At 41.2% G+C, this 25,481-nt stretch overlaps 1 protein-coding gene across 1 annotated transcript; it reads right to left on the bottom strand.

Annotated features, from left to right (window-relative positions):
• Positions 1–334: 334 nt before the first annotated feature.
• On the bottom strand, positions 335–18,038 carry LOC133418847 (dual specificity mitogen-activated protein kinase kinase 6-like). Its single transcript, XM_061707718.1, has 12 exons — positions 17,783–18,038; positions 9,898–9,961; positions 8,873–8,921; positions 8,661–8,774; positions 8,388–8,507; positions 4,916–5,032; positions 4,764–4,815; positions 3,307–3,434; positions 3,116–3,193; positions 2,207–2,346; positions 1,983–2,028; positions 335–598 (listed from the first exon to the last, which is right to left on the bottom strand). The coding sequence occupies exons 1-12, from the start codon at positions 17,865–17,867 to the stop codon at positions 521–523; spliced, it is 1,071 nt and encodes a 356-aa protein (XP_061563702.1). The 5' UTR covers positions 17,868–18,038; the 3' UTR covers positions 335–520.
• Positions 18,039–25,481: the final 7,443 nt, after the last annotated feature.

The raw sequence follows: 25,481 nt of genomic DNA on the forward strand, positions 1-25,481 counted from the left end.
CAGATCTGCAGCCCTGCACACACACACTCACACACACACAGAGGCAGCAGTCGTAGTACCATCAGCGGCCACCGGGGGGCGCCCACGCTCCTCCCTCTGATTCTGTACATACAGTCGTCAATAATCCGCCAATAATCCGCCAATAATCCGCCGCCGCGCTTGATTTGAGTATGCAAACATTTAAATTATACACAGAGAGCGTTATATCATTCATCTTTCTATATAATCTGAACCAGAACCAGGACCAGGACCAGAACTAGAACCAGAACCAGAACTAGAACCAGGACCAGAACCAGGACCAGGAACTAGAACCAGAACTTAAACCAGGACCAGGACCAGGACCAGAGCTGATTCCATCAGACGAGGAGATGTTTGCATACAAAGTTCTGCTTCATCTTCTGGGCTCTGGCTCCCTCTGGAGGGGGAACCAGGAACCAGGAACCAGAACCTTTTTCTTTGTGGGTTTTCTTCTCTTCCTCTCTTCTCCTCCTCCTCCTCATCCCCCCCTCCAGCGCGGAGCTCAGTCCCCCAGAATCACCTTCACGAAACTCGCCACGTCCGTCTCTTTGGCCTCGTGAGACGTGAAGAAGGGATGTTGCTGGAGGAGAGATGGAGGTGGAGAGTTAGAGCGAGAAAACAATCGATTTTCCTTTTTTTATTTAAAAAAAAAATTGTTTTTAAAAAAATAGAAAGAAATTTATTTTTTTTTTTAAATAAAAAAAAACTATTGTTTTTCCGATTCTAAATCGATTCTCATATTAGTTCCTAAAAATCAATTAGTATGTCTAAAATCTTTTTTTTTTCATCATTGCATTACAACTCATTGAGGGTTTTTTTGTTATTTGGATGGATGGACGGACGGACGGAAGGACGGACGAATACTTTTGGTATTTTTTGTATGTCCAGAGATCGATTTTCTTTCATCTTTTGGTATTTTTTTGTTTTTGCACAAAAAAGGAATGTTTTGTTGGACACCAGAATAACTGGTGCCATGTTTTTGCCTTTAAATATGTTTAAAGGTATAAAAACATTAAAGTTTTCAGTTATAATGGCATAAATTGTCTATATTTCATTACTTTATATACTGTCTTGGGGTTACAATTACAGAAAATGCTAAAAACCAAATTCTCAAAAATTAAAAACCAAAATAGACCGAAAATGAAAAAAATAGAAACGGAATGTGGGAAAACTAAAACTGATTTCCTCCGTCTCTGTTTCCTCCCTGGATCTGTTTGGTAATTCTGCCCCATGATGTTTCAGTCGACGCCGAGGACCCGGTGTCCCCCGACGCCGGCACCTAGACCCCTGCCCAGGACTCTGCTCGTGCCTCAGCCCAAGCCAAGTTCCCGAGAAAGGCCATCTGCCCAGTCCCCAGTCTCGACCCAGTCTCAACATTTTTACTTTTTTCTCGACATTTCAACTTTTTCTCAACATTTCCACTTTTTCCTCGACATTTTGACTTTTTTCTCAATATTTTGACTTTTTTCTCAACATTTAAACTTTTTTCTCAAAGTGCATAATGAAAAAAAAATCTCCCTCCTCTAAAATATTATTTTTATTTTTCTCCTGCCTGGCTCTAATACTCTTCCGCAGATTTGCGTAACAAAAAGAGTCATGTGGAAAGACATTAGCAGCTACATTTGCAGCCGAGAACCCAGTTATAGCTAACATAGAAACATGCAGCATGTGTTTCTTCATTCTAATTCTGATACAAGACTTTTCATTTTTTGCGGCTCCAGACACATTTGTTTTTTGTGTTTTTGGTCCAATATGGATCTAAAACACGGGTTGCCGACTCCTGAGCTAGAGGGTTAGAACTGGTTCTTCTGGAAGCTTCTTGTGCTCCACTGGTAACTTTTAGTGATCATTGAGGGTTTTTTTGTTATTTAGATGGATGGATGGATTGATAGATAGTCTGGCTGTATTTCATCAAGAGAACAAAACAACATCAGAGAAGATGATGATGGATGAATGTTTCTCACCATTAGATCTGTGTACGCCGGTCGCTCGTTGGAAACTTTCTTTAAGCTGCAGGAGAAAGAAAGGAAACATTAACAGGTCGGAGCCGGTGGTGGTGAGGGGTTTCCTAGCCGTTGACCCGCAGGGCGGTTCTGGTTCAGGCCGGTCCAGGCCGGTCCAGACCGGTCCAGACCAGTCCAGACCGGTTCAGACCGGTTCAGACCGGTATCTGGTCCACCACACGTACCACAGAGACGTGAAGTCCACGAACATGGCGGAGAACTGTTCTGCAGGAAGCTGCGGCGACGGCTCCTCCACCACCTGCTTCAGCTGCTGGAACGGAGTCCCCCACGAGTCGTACGGGAAACGCAGGATGGCCAGCTCGATCTGGGGACACGGACGCAGAGGTTTTTGATCCATTGATTGAAATTCTTTATTCAGTCACATCACACTACAAACATTATCAACACAAACATTATCGACAAAATAGTGACTGAAAAGGCAACAGGCAGAAGCATAGTGCTTATATTAATGTCTGTCCTACATACCAAAATAAGCTATCCAGAACTCTCAATATAAAAACAAATAAACTTACAAAAAAATAAAGCTACCCAACATTGATACAATAAAAAAAGCAAACAAACAAACAAACAATAGCAAAACTAAACCAGAGAAGGAGGACCAATAAGGTTTATATACAGGACTGTCTCAGAAAATTAGAATATTGTGATTTTCTGTAATGCAATTACAAAAACAAAAATGTCATACATTCTGGATTCATTACAAATCAACTGAAATATTACAAGCCTTTTATTATTTTAATATTGCTGATTATGGCTTTTTTTTTTATAGCTTTTTGTACAACAAATTTACAAACATCACGCAAATTATATTTTGACTCATGTATTGAGAAAAACCGTTGTACACAGACAGGGAGTTACTTTAATCTAACTTTATACATTATTTGCATTATTTTATAATAAACGAAATCATTACATTTCATAACATGGGATTTTATAAACAATGGATTTGTATGTTTTTATGTAGGTAGTATTAGTGAACAATAAATTAAATGTATTGCTTTATGATTTAACACTTTCTGGTCACGTGACCGTCTCCCATCACGGTAACCATAGCAACCAGAGAAAAACCTTACCATGGTGATTCCTAAACTCCAGATGTCGGACTTCACGTTGTAGCCCTTCTGGTTCGTCTCCGGGTTGATTCTCTCGGGCTGCAACGGGACACAACCATGATGTCATTCATGCTAACGGCAGCGCTAACGGCAGCGCTAATGGTTCTGCGATGCTAACCACTAAAGGCAGCGCTAACGGCGGCGTCTCTCACCGCCATGTAGGGCTTGCAGCCGGCGTCCAGCGTCTTGGCCACCGAGTCCACCAGGTAGCCGCTGATGCCGAAGTCGCACATCTTCACCTGGCCCTGGGTGTTGATCAGCACGTTGGAGGGCTTCACGTCTGCAGGGAGAGCAGCGGCCGCGGCGTTAGAGACCAGCGGCTGCAGCTTTAGAGACCAGCGGCTGCACTAGGGCTGCAACTAACGACTATTTTAATAGTTGACTAGTCACCGACTATTGAAACGATTAGTCGACCAATCGGATAATTAGTATTTTTTTTAAATTTAGTATGAGGTTGCTTTAATTATGTGGCAAATGATAATAAACACAAGAAAGATGGCACTAGAGCCCTGATATAGCGGGACTGTTTTCTTCATCCTGCTCCCGCTGAACTTCTGACCATTACCGCCTGCAACGTGTGTGTTCCACTCCGTCCCTCCCGCAAAACTCATGAATTCATGCTCGCACGGCGCACAATAATAGAGATGCATTGATTTAGTGTCTTCTCCCGTCCCGCAAGAGAAAAGCCCAGACAAATCTATCTGATTTAATGTTAACATGATCATTGTGGAGTTTGATGGATGATTGACAGTTCATAATCACCTAACTGAAAGTTAGATGTAAATCCATCATTGTCATCAGCGCACAAGCCTTTTTCCTTTCGCGCAGCATCAATTATGTGATTGAGGTTATAGCAAACAGAGTAGCTGTGAGTGGCTCAAATAACACTAATAAATAACATGAAATAAACAAAGTTTAGAATGAAACGAATTAATTTAACAAATTAATCGCTTGGCCATTACATTGCTGTGGAGGGAGAGAATGTTGCTGACCGACTGCAGTCCCGTGCGTCTCTTCCAAGATGCTCCACAGACACTAAACGCAGTTTCTCCAAATATCTGACCTAATTTAATACTTTGTCAGGCATAACTTTGAAGCCAAAATACGCTTAATATCTTACCAAGGCGAGTCCGTTTCGTTCAACACTCCGACGTGCTTTCTCTTCAAATGCGCCGGTGAAAACCAAGGTCGGCTTTGCAAACTTTGCAAGTAATCTTTTTATTCGCCGTATCGAGGCTAAAATGCTCCCAAACTTTTGAAGTTTTATTACCCGCAGCTGCGCTCAGACGCAGTCGTGCATGCGCGACTCTCTGCAGAGATTGTATTGAAGTGAGACGCCGCACTCCGTTGAAAAAACACATCTGGAGACAATTGTCGACAATGGAATTCATTGTCGACAATTTTGATTATTGATTTTTGTCGACAACGTCGACGAAACGTTGCAGCCCTAGTCTGCAGCGTCTGCAACTTCAGAGATCAGCGGCTGCAGCAACTGCACCGTCTGCAGCATTTCAGACGAGCGGCTGCAGCATCTGCAGCTTGAGAAACCAGCGTCTGCAGCGTCTGCAGCGTCTGCAGCATCTTAACGACATACGGTAGCTCATCTTACCTCTGTGAATGACCTGCAGGTTGCTGTGCAGATGCTCCAGAGCTTTAACTATCTGCAACGTGAAAACGATCATTAATACGTATCGATCGCTAACAAATATCTGTTTTAATTGACAGGAAAGCCGTGGTTGGAGGAGAAGCAGGTGCACCCACCGAGACGGCCATCTTGCCCAGGATGTCCTCGGGGATGTTCAGGCCCTTCTCGATCACCTGCTTGTAGAACTTGTCCAGGGACGTGTCCATGAGCTCCATGCAGATCCACACGTCGCCCTGGAGACGCACAGATTAGAGAAGAGGTTAGTGGGACATCGTGTATATATATATATATATATATATATATATATATATATATATATATATATACATACAGGACTGTCTCAGAAAATTTGAATATTGTGATAAAGTTCTTTATTTTCTGTAATGCAATTACAAAAACAAAAATGTCAAACATTCTGGATTCATTACAAATCAACTGAAATATTGCAAGCCTTTTATTATTTAAATATTACTGATTATGGTTTACAGTTTAAGATTAAGATTCCCAGAATATTCGAATTTTTTGAGATAGAATATTTGAGTTTTCTTAAACTGTAAGCCATGATCAGCAAGGAAATCTTGGTGGAAAGTGGTGCTTTGTCATTATGGCGTGTTTTATTAAAAGTAGGTCAATATCAATTTCATTAAGTTTGCACAATGCATGGTTTCAAAATGAACTTGCATTTAAAATATTTCTTTATCTGAATATTATATTTAACATTCACAATTACTAAATCTGGAGACAATTAATACATAATTCATATGTAAACTAGATATATTCAAATGTATAATACAAATGTATTATATTTACATAAGTCTTCGTCTTTGAGTGCAAAATACATTTTGAAAACCCCCACATTTTCAAATTGTGCGGCCCTCTCCATACAGTCCTTTTGCAGATGTGGCCCCCGGCCAAATCTAGTTGAATACCCCTGCTCTAGTGTATCTCTCCGTTGCCTTGAACAGGCTGTGTGCTGCAAAATGTGCTGCAATTCGGTCCCGAATTTCCCACGCTGGACTGTGGATGTGACGTCACATGACGCTGCATGCACGTTCTCCCCGTTCTCCCGTGCCGGCTTCACTGTTGGCTGCAGTACCCCCGACGGCCGTCGTGGTGAAGGGTGGCGCTAGAGAGTCTCATTTCTTAAAAGGAGCCTCGTGCTCCTTTTAAAGGGAAAGTTTCGTTTTTTTACAACCTGGACCTTATTTCTGGCATTTTTTATGGTCGTATACTCACCCAGGCAAGTTTGGTGTCATTTGGAGTCCTTCGGAAGATATTAAGGGGTTTTTTGTGAGCCGCTTCCCCATATAACGGTAGTGAACGGGGCACAGAGGGACACAGACTATGCAGCGTCTAAATAACACATGATTGCCGCGAAACTCGTTATTTTATGAATCACTAGATCTGCTTCCAGGACCTGTTGTCTACATCTGGGGCTGTGTGTGTAACAAATAAATCAGTTTGTAAACAAGACCTCTGAACTCATGACGTCATCTCTGTGCGCGCACTCTGTCCTCCGTTCAGTGAGCTCTTCAGCCGTAACTCTGGCTCAAAACGGTAAGGACGTCCATCATATTCAAAGTCGTCGTCCACAACCTCAGAATTTGACAAATATTCAGACATGTTTCAAATAACTAACAGTAAACTAACAGTAGTGAACTCCAGCTATACACAGAGCTGTGTCTGCGATGCGCACAGTTTTGCGGCAATCATGTGTTAAGGCTGAATTATGCTTCTGCGTCAAAATGACGCCGTGCCTACGGCGTGTGGTTTGGATCGACGCAGAGGACACGCCGTCACCTGCGCCGTCTCTGACGTGCACCTCCTGAAAATTGTAACTACGCGTCGAGGAGACGCCGTCCACACGCAGACCGAGAGGGCTGTGATTGGTTCGTTTGAAAGCGAAGCATTTCCGGTTTCCGGTTTGAATCAGTAGTGAACTTCCAGGGCTCTTTTCTTCGTTTATATGTGATTTTTTTTGTTTTTGTTTTTTGCACAATAGTTATTATTTCTTTGATTTACTGTGACCGGAAAAAGTCGGATAAACCATTCAGAAAAAGATCGCTAACTAGCGGCCGCGGGGGGTACTGCACCGCGACCAAATGGAGAGACGGAGAAGTCAGAAGGGTTCAGCACGGCGTCACGACTGCGGCGTGTGCTCTGCGTTGGTGTGACGCAGAAGCATATTTCAGCCTTTATTTAGACGCTGCATCGTCTGTGTCCCGCTGTGCCCCGTTCACTACCGTTATATGGAGAAGCGGCTCGCAAAAAACTCCTAATATCTTCCTAAGGACTCCAAATGACACCAAACTTGCCTGGGTGAGTATACGACCATAAAAAATGTCAGAAATAAGGTCCAGGTTGTAAAAAACCGAACTTTCCCTTTAATATTAAAGGAGCTGTATGTAAGAGCAATAATAAAACGAATCATAAAATGACCCCGATATGTCAACAGACATTTAAAAATCATGTTCATTTCAAATACTTATGTCACTGACAACAGCACTCAAGCCAGGATATTCCAGTTTAAAAAGAGGAGTTGCAGCCCTCAACTGATGTTTATGTTGAAGCTCCACCCTCCACCTATCTCCCAATCACCAAGTCAGTATTGTTTCTGAAGCTCCACCCTCCACCTATCTCCCAATCACCAAGTCAGTATTGTTTCTGAAGCTCCACCCTCCACCTATCTCCCAATCACCAAGTCAGTATTGTTTCTGAAGCTCCACCCTCCACCTATCTCCCAATCACCAAGTCAGTATTGTTTCTGAAGCTCCACCCTCCACCTATCTCCCAATCACCAAGTCAGTATTGTTTCTGAAGCTCCACCCTCCACCTATCTCCCAATCACCAAGTCAGTATTGTTTCTGAAGCTCCACCCTCCACCTATCTCCCAATCACCAAGTCAGTATTGTTTCTGAAGCTCCACCCTCCACCTATCTCCCAATCACCAAGTCAGTATTGTTTCTGAAGCTCCACCCTCCACCTATCTCCCAATCACCAAGTCAGTATTGTTTCTGAAGCTCCACCCTCCACCTATCTCCCAATCACCAAGTCAGTATTGTTTCTGAAGCTCCACCCTCCACCTATCTCCCAATCACCAAGTCAGTATTGTTTCGGCATCCGGGTTGCCAGCTCGGCTCTAATTATCGCAGCCATGGCAGCCTACGTTCCTGCTGCATTCTGCAGCCTACCTGGCAACCTCTGGTCGGGGGGAGGAGGGGGAGGGTACACGCCGCTCAACAATATTTGGAAAGTGACTGCAGTACCAGTTTTGGACATTTCTTACAGACGGCTCCTTTAAGATTCATAGAATATTGTAATTTTTTGAGTTTTCTTAAGCTGTAAGCCATGATCAGCAATATTAAAATAATAAAAGGCTTACAATATTTCAGTTGATTTGTAATGAATCCAGAATGTATGACATTGTAGTTTTTGTAATTGCATTACAGAAAATCACAATATTCTAATTTTCTGAGACAGTCCTGTATAGTAGGACATTGTATACGTATAGTGAGACACCGTATAGTGTGCCGGTTGTGTCTCCGGTTGTGTCTCCGGTTGTGTCCCCTGTCGTGTCCCCCGTCCTACCTCTCTGAAGAGCGCTCCGTAGAAGGTGACGGTGTAGAAACAGTCCACCGTCCTCATGGAGATGTCCAGGTCCATCAGCAGCCTCTTCTGCTCCTGCGTGTTGACGGTGGCCCGGATCCTCTGAGGGACAGAGAGACGATCAAGATCCCGTCACCGCGGGACACGTCCGGGACACGTCCGGGACACGTCCGGGACACGTCCGGGACACGTCCGGGACACGTCCGGGACACGTCCGGGACACGTCCGGGACACGTCCTCACCGGCCACACCCACCTTCACCGCCATGATCAGCCCGCTGGGGACGTGTCTCATCTTGTCCACCACGCCGTACGCCCCCCGGCCCAGCTCACAGATCTGCTCCAGGTCGTCGGCCTTCACCTCGCACTTCTGCTCCGGGGGACAGAGGACAGAGGACACGGCAGAGTTAGAGAATGCTGTAACATACAACCTGAAAGGAACCAGGAATGAAAACATTAACCACTAACCTTTTCTCCGATCGTTACGCAGGCCTTGGAGTCCAGATCTCTGGGAGGCCTGAAACACAGAGAGTCCTGGATTAGTCCTGGTTTAGCTGTTAGAGCGGACGGACCGGACTGACCGGACACACCGGACACACCGGACAGACAGATAAAGTATAAACAATCGCCAAATGTACTTAAAGTTACTTAAAGCTACTTAAAGTTACATGAAGTTAAATAAAGTTACTTTAATTCCATAAAGTTACATAAAGTAACTTAAAGCTACATAAAGTTGCATAAAGTTACATAAAGTAACAAAGTAACATGACGTTAGTTACTTAAAGTTACACAGTTACATATATTTAAAGTTACTCAAAGCTACATAAAGTTACTTAAAGTTAAAGTTATATAAAGTAATTTAAAGTAACATGAAGTTACATAAAGTTACTTAGTTAACATTAGCTTACTTAAAGTTACATAATTACTTAAAGTTACATAAAGTTTCATGAAGTTATATAACAAAGTTACATAAAGTTACATAAAGTAACTTAAATTTACATAGTTACTTAAAGTCACATAAATTACTTTAAGTTCAATAAAGTTACATGCAGTTACATAAAGTTACTTAAAGTTACATAAAGATAAATAAAGTTACATTAACTTAAAGTTACTTAAAGTTACATAGTTACTTTATTTACATAAAGTTGCATAAAGTTATTTAAAGTTACTTGAAGTTACATAAAGTTACTTATAGTTACATTAAGTTATATAAAGTTGACTGAACTTTGTGAAAACACCTGGTCACAGGTCAGGAGTGCGAAAGCTGCAGCGTTTACAGGATGAGACGGAGAGTGTGACGGTAACCACGGTAACCAGGTGTGTGGATGAGGTGGTAACCACGGTAACCAGGTGTGGATGAGACGGTAACCACGGTAACCAGGTGTGGATGAGACGGTAACCACGGTAACCAGGTGTGGATGAGACGGTAACCACGGTAACCAGGTGTGTGGATGAGGTGGTAACCACGGTAACCACGGTAACCAGGTACTTACGCTGCCGCTGGTGCCGGCTGCTCAAACACTTCCTTGGAAAGTTTCAGCACCGGCTTCTTCTTCCCTGCAAACACAAATATCATCAAGTTTACCGTGTTGTTGCTGATCAATAACCAATAATGATCATGATCATGATCAATAACCAATAACTACCGGAGCCTTTATAAAACACAATCATATGCTTTATGTAATAAATAAATAATTAATTTGATGCATCGAGATACAGATTTGTCCCATTCTGAATTAATTCTCAATAATTAGCAGAACTGCAACAACTATTAAAAGATAATATTTGTAAGCAAGATATAGAAAAGATATTTAAAAAAAGGAAAAAATTAACGACAAAGTAGAAATGCATAACAGAAAATGGAAAAAAAAAAATTTGAGTAAATGTACAATTATAATATTTCATTTTTGTATATTTACATCCTTTTTCTTTTCGGCCCTTTTTGTTTGTGTGTTTGTTTTTGAGACCACTTATGTTAGAGCAAGAGAAAACCTGGTTTTCATAATAGATCACCTTTAAACCAGGGTGAATAAGTGGGACCTCAGAGTCCCAACGGCGTGTCCTGGTCTGACAGCGCAGGGAGGACTCTGCAGCGCTATGCGGCCCTGCACCGGGGGGAATAACTACGGCTCTGCACCGGGGGGCCCCTCGCTCTCGCTGCCCCCCCCCCCCCCCCCCCCACCAACCCCAACCCAACCCTCCCCAACGGTCCACACTGTTCAAAGCAGCTTTGTGTCAGAGCGAGCCCGTCCCACTCACATCCACACAGACAACAATAGCAGCTGGAACCGGTGGCCGAACAACAGCTCAGCCCCGGAACCGCAGAGACACCTGCAGCAGGTCTGGGCGGAGAACCAGCAACCCTTCCATGTCAATGAGCAGGTGTTGCAGGGAATGGATGCACCGGTCCAACATTAGGATCAGATACCGGTCCTGACGTCCACAGAAGAGGTGGACCGGTTACTAGAAAAGTGAAGCCGCTGCATTGGTAGCTTGTATTTGAGAAGTTAACCTGCCACATGTGGCACTCCTCCACACGCCTCTCTCTCTCATGTTTTAACTTGATATTGACTAGTGGAAAAGAGCCGAGTCAGGCCGAGTAGGTACTAGTACAGGGGTAGGCAATTCCGGTCCTCGTGGGCCCGTGTCCTGCATGTCTTAGATGTTACCCTGCTTCAGCACACCGTGATAAAAGTACCTGTGTCATCAACAGAATTGATGATTAATTAGAATCAGGTGTGTTAAAGCAGGGAAACATCTAAAACATGCAGGACACCGGCCCTCGAGGACCGGAATTGCCTACCCCTGCACTAGTACCTACTCGGCCTGACTCGGCTCTTTTCCACTAGTCAATATCAAGTTAAAACATGAGAGAGAGAGGGATGCAACGATTCGTCAACGTTGTCGCCAAAAATCGCTAATCAAAATTGTCGACAATTGTCGCTAGACGTGTTTTTCCAATGGAGTGAGGCGTCTCACTTCAATACAATCTCTGCAGAGAGTCGCGCATGCACGACAGCGTCTCAGCAGCTGCGGGAAATAATAAAAATACTTCACAAGTTAGGGAGCATTTTAGCCTCGATAAGGCGAACAAAAATATTACTTGCAAGGTTTGCAAACATTAATTTGTTTCATTCGTTAACTTTGCTTATTTCATGTTATTTATTAGTATTATTTGAGCCACTCACAGCTACTCTCGTTGCTAAAACAAAAATCATAATTGATGCTGCGCGAAAGGTGAAAAAGCTTGTGTGATGATGACAATGATGTATTTGCATCTAACTTTCAGTCAGGTACATATGAACTGTCAATTATCCATCAAACTCCACAATTATCATGGTATTAACTAGTGCAGTATACCGGTTCATACCGAATACCGGTGTTTATTTTTCTTATGATATGAATTTTCCATCTACCGTAATACCGGTGAGTATGTACAGTAGCGTGCACAACGTTGGGAACGTATCGCCGCTGGACACTGTTTGTGAGGGGACTGTTTAGCAGCAGTGATGCACCGATTGTTCGGTAACCCAAATTGTTCGGCCGAAAATGGCAAAAAAAAACACTTTCGGTGTTCGGTGGAATAAGTGGGGAAAAAAACGAACAATTAATAACAGCGTTGTAATATAAGGAAATAGACTGACCGGTCCGTAACTATTGCACCACAAACATAAATCGTTGGCCAACTAAAAAGTAACCACATAAGAATTTTACCAACATTCACCAGGAGGTGGAACCAAAACAACATAATGCTGGGAAATTAAAAAATGTTCAGTTTTTATGTTCAATAAATATTTTCTACCTTGTAATTTTGTAAGATTTTTTTCTTTGAAAAGCATGCCTAAATCAAATTTATTTATATATATATCTGCTTTATTATAAGTGCCGCCACCTCATTGTAAACAGCATCATTTTGTGAGGCCATGCAAACCTGTATTTATACTAGTGTGGACATTAATGTTTTTCTACGATATTTCCTCCTCATGACAGTAAAATAGGCCATTCTAAGCCAATTTACTGCAGCAATTCTTTTCCAAATCATTAGAAAATGTGGTTAACACCCAGTGGTGCATGAAAAAAAAAAAAACGTGATATACCGTGAAAACGATATAATTTTGAAAAATACCGTGATATAAATTTTTGGTCATACCGCCCAGCACTATTATTAACATTAAATCAGATAGATTTGTCTGGACGTTTCTCTTGCGGGACGGGAGAAGACACTAAATCAATGCATCTCTATTATCGTGCGGCAGGAATTCTCAGAGTTTTGTGGATGGGGGCGGGAGCAGGATGAGTGCCATCTTTCTTGTGTTTATTATCATTTGCCACATAATTAATGCAACCTCATACTAAATTAATAAAAAATACTAATTATCCGATTAGTCGACTAATCGTTTCAATAGTCGTTAGTTGCAGCCCTAAACAGAAGGCTCCCTGTGCGACGACACGGTGCGACAGCGTCCCTGTTCCTCCTCCGGGAGGGGGAACAGGGACCGCCGGAGAAACGGTTCTGTCTTTCAGCTGCACAGATCACGAGACGGGAGGCTGCACGTTCTTGGCAGCAAGAGGACAGATTCCTCTTCCAGCACTCGTGCAAAGTGACACGTTCAGAGACGGCAACAACAGCAACGACAGTGTCGTTGCCACAACACACTAGCAGGTTGTAGCGTCTCCAACAAACAAGACGCTACAACGCTGCTCAGACTGCAGCAGTCTCTGTGGTTGGGGCTGGAGGAGGTGTAGGGGGTGTAGGTCCAGGCGAGTCGTGTCCAAGTCCAGTCGAGTTGAGCAAATCCAGTCCAGTTGTGTCCAGATTAGGGCTGGGCGATATATAGAGATTTTAATATATATCGATATATTTTCAAACGCGATATGGTACGAGACAATATCGTTTATATTGATTTAAAAAAAAATAATTTTTTTTTTACAATTTTGATATAGCTTATTTTGTGACAAATTGATTTGAATGTTTTATTTGAGATTTGCACAAATGTTTTGTTATTTGCACAACTGTCAACCTCAGTGGAAAAGTCTGCCTGTTACTGTCTACATTGTATTAATTGCACAGTGTATTTTAATTTAATTGTTATGCAGGAAAGGGATATTTGTTTTGTTTTATTCAAGAATCATTTTTATTCTATATATGCAGGCAGTTTATTTTTATTTCATTTGTTTTATACATGTTGATATTGTGCAGACCTCTGTTAATAAAGGAACCTGTGTGACTAGCTAACAGAGATGCTAACAGAGATGCTAACAGAGATGCTATGCTATAATGCTTTGGGGGAAACCCCAATTATGGCACAGAAAAAATATCGAGATATATATCGAGTATCGCCATTTAGCTAGAAAATATCCAGATATGACTTTTGGTCCATATCGCCCAGCCCTAGTCCAAATCCAGTCCAGTTGTGTCCAGTCGAGTCGCATCCAAGTCAAGTCCAAACCGAAGTCAACCCAAATGAGTTGCATGTCAACTTTTCAAACACCCTCTTGTTACATTTCAGAAACAAACACACTAACAGACTGTACTGTAACCACGGTAACCAAGTGTTTAGCATAGGCGTGATCAGCAAACGTTGCATTTTCAAAAAACACAAACAAACGATGTTCTTGCAGACAGGGACGTGGTAGATTGTTATCAGCTACATAAATCACGACTCTGGTATTACTTAAACACGCGTGTTATTGTCTGTAATTACTAAAAGAAAGTGTGACCAGATACGTCGTCCAGTTGATAGGCGGTTGAGCATCTCGCACCACGTTAATACAGCGATTATCTTGCACCACGTTAGGCCTGGGACGATAATCAATAAATCAATTAATCGCACGATAAATGAAAATGGACTCGATAATGTTTCCGGCCTCGATAAATGGCCATATGCACGCATATTTGTTTTCTTCGTCTCCGGCCTCCAAACACACTGGATGACAAGAGGGCTCACTCTGTGCATCGGTCTTAGCACCTGGGCACGTTTGTTCCTTAGCGGAAAAAAATGAACGGAGTGAACCATCTTGTCAATCATTCAGACTCTTTGTATCCGTGGGGGGAGGCGGAGACTCGGGTTGAATCCCCCGGGCAGACTGCGCGGACCCCAATTTATTTTCCTCCGCTTAGTAATATGCTTAAATTCAGCGGGTTGTCTCGTCTGATCTGAGGTCGTAGGCGAAAAAAAAAGGAGAGCGCAGGTGGAGAGGGGCGGAGGCGGCCCGGAGGCCGGCCGTCTCTCTCCCTCCAGCCCGCGGCTCAATGCTCGGGTGATTGCCGGGTGCGCGAGCTCCGTCACCACACGCGTCCGCCGCCAATATCCCCCAGTGGGTGGGAGCGTGTGTCCGCCTCCGCCGGCCTTCGCAGGCGCAGTGGTACGCGGTCAGCGCGCAAGCGGGGGGCTGGACGGAGACGGCACTCCCTTTTTCCTCTCGCCCCCGCGGGTGAGAGCTGCTGTTTGGGGGGTGGCGGTTTCTGCGAGGGGTGCGGAGGTCCCCGGGCGGGTCCCGCACGTCCCAACCGGGCGTCCCGACGGTCTGCACTTGGGGGCACGAAGGCTCGAACCCCCCGTTTGCTTGTTTAATTTGTTTTGCATATTTAAAAGTTCTCCAATGTCAAATAAAGGTTTAATTATTACATTTGAAAGGGTGTACATGCATTATTATGATATATTAACATTACATAAGTGCTTACTTTGGTCTCGACAATGTCGACAATAATATCGTTTATCGTCAATAATTTGTGGGACAATATATCGTCCAGCAAAATTTGTTATCGTCCCAGGCCTACACCACATTAATACCGCGCAAATGTGAATGTCACCTCGAGCCAATTCCTTACGTAATATTACATATAATCACGTAGGATGTGGACTGCGACACATCCAAGTCCAGTCCCCAGCCGAGTCGTGTCCAAGTCCAGTCGAGTCACATAGCAGAGTATTTTGCTCTGAGAGAAACTTGAATTTTAAACTGCTAATCAGGTTCAAACTTGTCTGGAATGCTGAAGGAATAATCTGCTCCGTCTCCGGCTGATTAACGAAACACTCCTGATTATCACAGAAACCAGCGGCTTGAGCACATGAGGCTCATTTTCACGCCTAAATAAACTAATAATTAACAACATTTACAACATTATTACCAATAATCAAACATAAATATGGCGTTTCAGCTGTTCCTGTCCTGTTATTCCCCCTACTTGCTAATTGTGGGCTAATTAGAAGCAGCCGCGGTTCCAGAACGCTCAGCTATGCTAAAGCGCCGCAGGGCGGCCGGGGAGGGAGCAGGGACACACCTCGGCTCTGCTGCAACACGTGGGACTGGAGTTTCTGTTTCTGTGTTTCAGTGTTCCTGGGGGGAGACGAGGCTCCAGTTCCCGCCGAGCATCATGGGAGCTCAACGCTGGTGAAATATGCTGACGACGCAGTTTTACAGGGCCGGGCTGTCATTCAGTGTGTTTATATGGGAAGTTTAATTCCTCTTTAATTCAGAATTAAAATCAAATCTGATTTAAAATGAGTAAAAATTACTGTGTAAACACTTAATTCCGTATGAAAATGGCCATTCCGAATTAGACTTAATTCCAAAATAAGTGGTTGGTTTATTCCAATTTTAAATCTGAATAGAATAACTCCATGATCATGTTTACACTCATTAAAAAAAAATAAAAAAAGTAGTAAAAATAGTAATTAAAATAAAAAAAGAATAAATAAAATAAAATAAATAAATAAAAAATAAAATGATATAAAAAAAAGCAATAATTAAAAAAGAAAGCAAAAAAAAAAAAAAAAAAAACGGAAAAAAAAATGTATACACTCATTCCGCCCAGGGTCCCGTCATCAACGGGAATTTATCATTTTTACCGCGAGATGACAAATTCTTACCGTGGGGAATTTTTTGACGGTTTATCGTGAACGGTAAAATATCGCCCATTCCTAGCCTGGACCTGCAGGGATCAGGGGGTCAGAGGGCACCCTTGGGTGGGGGGGGGTGGTGGGGTGTCACGCGCCTGCTGCAGCTTCCTGTAGCAGCAGCTGCTCCGAGGGGCCTGGACCTGCAGGTCCGGGGGTTCCTTCTAGGAATGGGCGATGTTTAAACAATTCACGATATACCGTCAAAAAATTTCCCCACCGTAAGAATTTGTCACATGGAATTTGTCGTAAAAACGATAAATTCACGTTGATGAAGTTTTTGTGTGAAGCTGATTTAAGGTTCTGCGTTAAATCCACGCATAATGTACGTGAAGGAAGGAAGGAAGGAAGGAAGGAAGGAAGGAAGGAAGGAAGGAAGGAAGGAAGGAAGGAAGGAAGGAATGATGGAAGGAAGGAAGGAAGGAAGGAAGGAAGGAAGGAAGGAAGGAAGGAAGGAAGGAAGGAAGGAAGGAAGGAAGGAAGGAAGGAAAGAAAGATGGAAGGAAAGAAGGAAGGAAGATGGAGGAAGGAAGGAAGGAAGGAAGGAAGGAAGGAAGGAAGGAAGGAAGGAAGGAAGGACGGAAGGAAGGAAGGAAAGAAAGAAAGATGGAAGGAAAGAAGGAAGGAAGATGGAGGAAGGAAGGAAGGAAGGAAGGAAGGAAGGAAGGAAGGAATGATGGAAGGAATGATGGAAGGAAGGAAGGAAGGAAGGAAGGAAGGAAGGAAGGAAGGAAGGAAGGAAGGAAGGAAGGAAGGAATGATGGAAGGAATAATGGAAGGAAGGAAGGAAGGAAGGAAGGAAGGAAGGAAGGAAGGAAGGAAAGAAGGAAGGAAGGAATGATGGAAGGAAGGAATGAAAGAAGGAAGGAAGGAAGGAAGGAAGGAAGGAAGGAAGGAAGGAAGGAAGGAAGGAAGGAAGGAAGGAAGGAAGGAAGGAAGGAAGGAAGGAAGACTGAATGTGGAGATAGATTTATAGTTACAAAGGTGGAGTTGAATTGGTATTTTTTTTATCGTCATTTTTATCGTTATCGTGATACATTTTTTAGTCCATCCCTAGTTCCTGCAGGTCCGGGGGGTCAGAGGGCACCCCTGGGTGGGGGGGGGGTGTCACGCGCCTGGTGTCACGCGCCTGCTGCAGCTTCCTGTAGCAGCAGCTGCTCCGAGGGGCCTGGACCTGGCGCCGCCTCCAGGCTCACGCTATTATTAGTCGTTCCCGCCCGCGCATGCACATGCGCGTGCACGCCAACTTTGACACATTGACAGCTGCAGGTCCGACCCGTCACGAGCACCGCCGTGCACGCGCCCCGGAGCGTGCACGCGCCCCCCGCCCCTACAGGAACAGGAACTGTTGCAGAAAACTGGAAACAGGAAACTGACCCTCCTGCATGCACAACGTGCACGCGCCTGGGGCTCAAACCCGTGGCCCCCTGCAGCCGTGCACGCGCCTGCCTCGTGCACGGGCCGTGACGTCACTCACCTCCTCGGGGGCCCCCCCCCCGGCCCCGCATAGGAGGGGGGGGAGGGGAGCCGCTGCCGGGGACCTTTCCTCCTCCTCCCTCCATCGTGCGTGCAGGAATCCGCGTGCTCGATGCTCGTGCTCGGTCCTCGTGCACGGTGCCTCGTGCACGGCCCGGGTGCGCGGCCCAGGTGCGCGGTGGGAGCAGGTAAAGAGCTGCTGCTGCTGCACCGGAGCTGCAGCTGCTGCAACACAGTCCGCAGCTTCTCACGTGACCACGTGACGAGGGGCCGAGCCGCGGGAGCGCGCCTGCTGGCGAGCCTCTCTCCGCGAGGACGCGCATGCGCTTCCTGCCCCCGCGGTGGATTCTGGGAGATGGAGTTCCGGGACGCAGGGGACTTCCTGATCTGCAGCCCGAGGTGCAGCCAGGTAGTTATTATATTTATAATTTTTTTACGTATATTAAACATATATTACATATATTTATACATGTTTTACATATATTTATACATGTTTTACGTATATTAAACATGTATTACATATATTTATACATGTTTTACATATATTTATACATGTTTTACATATATTAAACATATATGACATATATTTATACATGTATTTAATATATTTATACATGTTTTACGTATTATTAAACATATATTACATATATCTATACATGTATTACTTACATTCATACGTATATTACATATATTTATACATATATTAATATACTATATATATATATATATATATATATATATATATATATATATATATATATATATATATATATATATTAGACATATTTTACATATATTTATACACATATTACATAATTAAGTTTCATGTTTTATGTAAAGCGCTTTGCGTTGCATTTTTTATTTGTACATATTACATATTATACATATTTATACATATATTACATATATTATACACATATTACGTATATTATACATATATTCATAGATATATTTATACATACAACACATATATTATACATATATTACATATATTCATATATATTATACATATATTACTTATATTACACATATTTATACATATATTACATATATTTATACATATATTACATATATTTATACATATATTACACATATTTATACATATATTACATATATTTATACATATATTACATATATTTATACATATATTACATATATTTATACACATATTACATATATTTATACACATATTACATATATTTATACACATATTACATATATTTATACACATATTACATATATTTATACACATATTACATATATTTATACACATATTACATATATGTATAAATATATGTAATATATGTATACACATATTGGGAGATGGAGTCCCGGGGACGGGAGGAACTTCCTGAACTATAGCAGGTAAATGTTACTACTAATTCTGAACTATTTGAACTATTTGCCCCAAAGAGGTATTTAAAGGAGTCTAGTTTTTTATTTACTTAGTTGTTGATTGTTTTTATTTTTAATTTATGTTATTTGTGAATTTATTTCTTGGAAAAAGGGGCAGATTAAATAAGATTCTTTTTCTTTCTGCTCCTTTTTCATTCACAATTCATGAACATTTGTATTTGTATTGAATTGTTTGTTTTATTTTTTAGAATGAAATAATCTAGAACAACTTTAAGCCAGAGAACCATAGAGTCTATAAAATGTATAGAATATTTATTTATACATATATTACATATATTTATACATATATTACATATTCATACGTATATTACATATATTACATATATTTATACTATATTACATATATGTATACATCTATTACATATATCCATACATGTATTACATATATTTATACATGTATTACATATATTTATACATATTTTACATATATTATACCTATATTACATATATAACACATATGTATACATATATTACACATATTGATACACATATTACATATATTTATACATATATTACATATATTTATACACATATTACATATATTTATACATATATTACATACATTATCTGTTTTAATTCGTACGTACTAGGGCAATGTACAATGCAACACACACTTTGTACTGTATGTCACACAACTTGGATACTCTCAGTACCATAATATAATATATTACCATCGCTAGTATTTCATTATTATAATATGCATTTTTTGTTCAAGTCACTTTAAGATACAATCCATACTGCTTTTAAATGCTGCTAAATCTATTTTGCTACTGTGTATGTTTTATGTTTGTGCCCTTGTTTGATTGTTTTGTTTGACTGAATTGTTTTTATGTTTTCTGTGGGGACTGCGGGTGGAAACTAGCATTTCTGCTAAAACCCGGTGTATTTACACCGAATAATGTAATGTTCATTAATATGCATCGTCCCATCTAAAATAAACTTAAAGGTATTGTGACATCATTTTTAACATGCTTTTAACACTATTAAAAGTCTTGGCCAACATCCCTCAAATGTGTCTAAAAGAGTGTAACAAGAAAAACTTCACTCTAGTACTCTTTTCCTGGCTTTTTATTACAGTGTTTTTTTGCGCCGTGAAAAACGCTTCCTTTTTCCCCTTTCCTGTCAATCATTGCGCCGCTCCTCCTCCAAACCTCCTCCAACCAACCGCTACACACTTCTGCCGTCTTCACACACACGCGCGCACACCGAACCACAAACACCCACACACAGCCCAGACAGGGCGACTACAGCCCGGGGATGAAGTCCAACCGGGACCAGAGGACCGGGACCGCAGCTCCCCGCGAGCAATACGCTAACAGCGGCGTCGGAGAGTTAAGCCGGGGGCGACAGGCGAAGCATGCACGGAAAAGCAGCAGGGCGAAGCAGACAGTCCACAGCAAACAATCATAAAAATAAAGGCATGCAAGCAGCAGTGTCTCCTTATCTTAAGTCCAGTCAGTGGCCGCGGGTCTTCTTAGCAGTTCTCCTCCGGTGATTAGAACAGAAGAGGCTCTAAACAGCTCCTGATTTATGGTTCCGCGTTAAATCGACGCAGAGCCTACGCCGTAGGGTTCAGCGTACGGTGCGCGTCGCCGCGTAACCCTACGCCGTAGGTTCTGCGTCGGTGTAACGCGGAACCATAAATCAGCCTTTATGGTGCGCTGGAGAGGAGAGGAGACAGGGAGCTGGGTGGAGGGGGCGGTGATTTAGCGGATCGTTACGTAACGATCCGCCACCAAACCACATGAGCCGTTTTTGCCCAGTAATGCGGAAAATCCCAGAAAGCACACAATACACTGAATGTTAAAAGTTCGTTGTTTTTTGGGTGTAATTGATGTCTAGACACCCAACAAAACACAAAAAATCAAGAAAAATGTGTTTTTCATGTCACAATCCCTTTAATATTTATACATACATAACATATATTTATACACATATTATATATATTTATACATATATTACGTACATTTATACACATATTACAAATATTTATACTTATATATATCAGGCATCTGGGAGTATGTTTGTTAGTAACTTCGAATGTTCGAAACTTCGACATTAATGTTGAAATACAATTCCATATATTTACATATACAATTACATATATTTATACACATACATATATTATACATATATTACTTATATCTATACATATATTATTTTCTCTTTTGTGCATGTTTGCAGGCCGGAGCCTTGGGAGCTGCGTTCTTCCATCCCCGGTCATCCCGTTGCTGCTTCCACCTGCCTGCTGTGCTGCTGACGTCCCTGACCCACCAGTCTGGCCCTCGGCAGGAGGGTCCCCCCTTATGATCCAGGTCCTGGTCCAGGTTTCTTCCTAAAGGGGAGTTTTTCTTGCCACTGTTTGGCTTAAGGTTTTTCTCCCACTAGGGGAATTTTTACCTGCCATTGTTTATGTAATAATTGCTCGGGGGTTTATGTTTAAATGTTTATGTTCATGTTCTGGGTCTCTGGAAAGCGTCTAGAGACATCTGTTGTATTAGACGCTATATAAATAAAATTGAATCGAATTGAATTGAATAGTGGGTGCTAGTGGGTAGGGCTGCAACTAACAACTATTTTAATAGTCGACTAGTCACCGACTATTGAAACGATTAGTCGACTAATCGGATAATTAGTCTTTTTTTTTTAAATTTAGTATGAAGTTGCTTTAATTATGTGGCAAATGATAATAAACACAAGAAAGATGGCACTAGAGCCCTGATATAGCGGGACTGTTTTCTTCATCCTGCTCCCGCTGCATTTCTGACCATTACCGCCTGCAACGTGTGTTCCACTCCCGCAAAACTCATGAATTCATGCCCGCACGGCGCACAATAATAGAGATGCATTGTTTTAGTGTCTTCTCTCGTCCCGCAAGAAAAATGTCCAGACAAATCTATCTGATCTAATGTTAACAAGATAATTGTGGGGTTTTGATGGATAATTGACAGTTCATAGGCACCTGACTGAAAGTTAGATGCAAATCCATCATTGTCATCATCACACAAGCCTTTTTTTCGCTTTTCGCGCAGCATCAATTATGATTGAGGTTATATCAACGAGAGTAGGCTGTGAGTGGCTCAAATAATACTAATAAATGACATAAAATAAACAAAGTTAAGAATTAAACGAATTAATTTAATAAATGAATCGCTTGGCCATTACATTGCTGTGGAGGGAGAGACTGTTTCTGACCGACTGCGTCCCAAATCCCGCATCTCTCTTCCAAGATGCTCCACAGACACTAAACGCAGTTTCTCCAAATATCTGACTTAATTTAATTTAAAATACTTTTGTCAGGCACAGTCAGGCATAACGTTAAAGCTCTCTTTTAAAGCCAAAATACGCTTAATATCTTACCAAGGCGGGTCCGTTTCGTTCAACACTCCGACGTGCATTTTCAAATGCATTACGGTCGTGCTCCGTGATGAGGAAGGTCGGCTTTGCAAACCTTGCAAGTCATCTTTTTATTCGGGGTATCGAGGCTAAAATGCTCCCAAACTTTTTAAGTTTTATTACCCGCAGCTGCTGAGACGCAGTCGGGCATGTGCAACTCTCGGCAGAGATTGTATTGAAGTGAGACGCCTCACTCCGTTGGAAAAACACGTCTGGCGACAATTGTCGACAATGAAATTCATTGTCGACAATTTTGATTATCGATTTTTGTCGACAACGTCGACAAATCGTTGCAGCCCTAGTAGTAGGTACTAGTGGGTGCTAGTAGGGGCTAGATGAAAAATGCCTTAAGTTACCGAGACTAAGACTTGAAATGATCCAGATTCAGTAGATTTAATTAAACATTATCCAATCATTATTTTAAGACATCAACGATGATTCATTCTTCAGATTCGAGTAGATAAAAACATCTTAAAGGTCTTTAAGTTAATCTTTTTTGAGCAGACTACCAGTCTGCAGACTCTAATCGGACCAAGGCTAAAGTTAAAGTGAAGTAGGTACTAGTGGAAAAGCGTCATAATAGTTTGGTTGTTTAAAAAAAAAAACACTTGCAAAACCAGAACAGCTTATTATTCATCATTGATAGAGGATAATAAAAACAATCTTGTTTTTTGTTCAGCGCTGTAGTCAGACTGACGAAGAGTCACAACTCTGTTGAGCCAAAACATCTCGAAATTCTGACTTTATTCACGAAATTTCGACTTTTTTTTCGAAATTGTATTTCAACATTAATCTGACATTTCGACTTTTTTCCCAACGTTTCGACTTTTTTCTTGAAATTGTTTTACAACATTTATCTCGAAATGTCAACTTTTTTTTGTTTTTTTTTTGTTCAGTGCTGTAGCCAGGCTGACGAAAAGTCACAACTCTGTTGAGCCGTTGCATTCCTGCAGCTCTTAGTGAAGACTTTAAAAGCTTCTTTAACAGTAAAATCATCAAGATTAGAGAATAAATCAACCAAAACCACCCGGTAGTCGTTAATAGAGCTAAATCATCCCGACTCCACTACTCAAAAATGATTTATCTCTTATTGGCATGACAATACTGGACCAGATCAACTTATGTAATTAAACCTTTATTTAAAAAAACATCTCTTGTAATAATAATGTTCTACAAGTGTCTTCTTTCCACTTGATATCGTTGTTATTGAGAAAACAAAAGTTATCTAAAAGCAGCTGTAATTTAAAAAAAACATGAAATCACACAGAATGTAAAAAAAGTTTATTATTGGATAACTTTGCTTCATGAATGTAGGTAACACGGTTATTCACTGAATTAACACATAGGAACACTGTGAAGGAGCATAGATGAGGCTTTATGAATAAATACGTTCAGAAGAATGAACATGTCGTACCCAGTATTCCATGATTTAATGATCTATTGATCAGAAAATGTGGTAATTGTGGTCAATAAAAGCCGTTTGAACCAGATTTAGATCTGGTCTTGACAACATCTTGAAATATAATTCCTCTTATTTCGTTCAAACACACACAAAAAATGAAAAAAAATGAATAAAAACCTCAACATCAAAATGCATTTTGATGATTGAAAACAGCTGTGTGAAAAATAGCACCAAAAAACCTCAAGTAAACAACACAGTTATGTTCACATCTTCATTTTATCAATAAAGTCTATGGAAAAAGAAATCTAACAACATTTTAACGAATATTAGTCAATCCCAGGGGAGTCACGCCGCTGCCAGGGACATTTCTAAATGGTGCACTCATCCTTTTGAGTGTTTGGACGGTCGTCGTGGCAACGCAACATCTCGTAATTGATCTGGGAAACATTTATCTTGATGATTTACACGGTTACTAACAAACTTACTCCCAGATGCCCAATGAAAATAGTTTTAATGCGACAAAACGGTCCAAACGTACGGATGAGTATCAGGGCCAGGCAGGAGAAAAATAAAAATAATATTTTAGAGGAGGAAGATTTTTTTTTTTCATTATGCACTTTAAAAAAAAAGTCGAAATGTATTTCAACTTTATTCTCGAAATTTCGACTTTATCCACAAAATTTCGACTTTATTCTTGAAATTGTATTTCAAAATTAATCTCAACATTTTGACCTTTTTCTCTAAATTTTACTTCAACATTAATCTCGACATTTCGTCTTTTTTCTCGATATTTCGACTTTTTTGAAAAAAGTCAAAATTTCGTGAATAAAGTTGAAATGTTGAGAAAAAAGGCGAAATTTCGACTTTATTCACAAATATTTGACTTTATTCTTGAAATTGTATTTAAACATTAATCGCAACATTTCAACTTTTTTCTCGACATTTCGACTTTTTTTCGACAATTTTCTTGACATTTTCACCTCTCAAATATTTTTTCTCCTGCATGCCCCTGGTACTCTTCCGTCCCAACGTGACGCTGGTTGTGTATCCAGATGTGGAGGTCTGGTTGCGGTCAGTTCTTGGTCGGGGTCAGTTAGATTTGGAGAAAAAAGTCAAAATGTTGAGAAAAAAGTCGAAATGTCGATAAAAAGTCGAAATGTTGAGAATAATGAAGTTAAATTTAGAGAAAAAAGTCGAAATGTCGAGAAAAAAGTCGAAATATTGAGAAAAAAGTCGAAAGGTTGAGAATAATGTTGAAGTACAATTTCGAGAAAAAAGTCTAAATGTATTTCAACTTTATTCTCTAAATTTCGACTTTATTCACGAAATAGTTTTTCAACGTTAATTTCGACATTTCAACTTTTTTCTCGACATTTCGACTTTTTTCATGCTGAGCGGCAGCCAGAGAATCATGGTAGAGGTAGAGTTGCAGAAAACAGTCGAAATGTCGAGAAAAAAGTCGAAATATTGAGAAAAAAGTCGAAAT

This window comes from Cololabis saira, chromosome 19, assembly GCF_033807715.1.
Source record: "Cololabis saira isolate AMF1-May2022 chromosome 19, fColSai1.1, whole genome shotgun sequence".
NCBI lineage: Eukaryota > Metazoa > Chordata > Actinopteri > Beloniformes > Belonidae > Cololabis > Cololabis saira.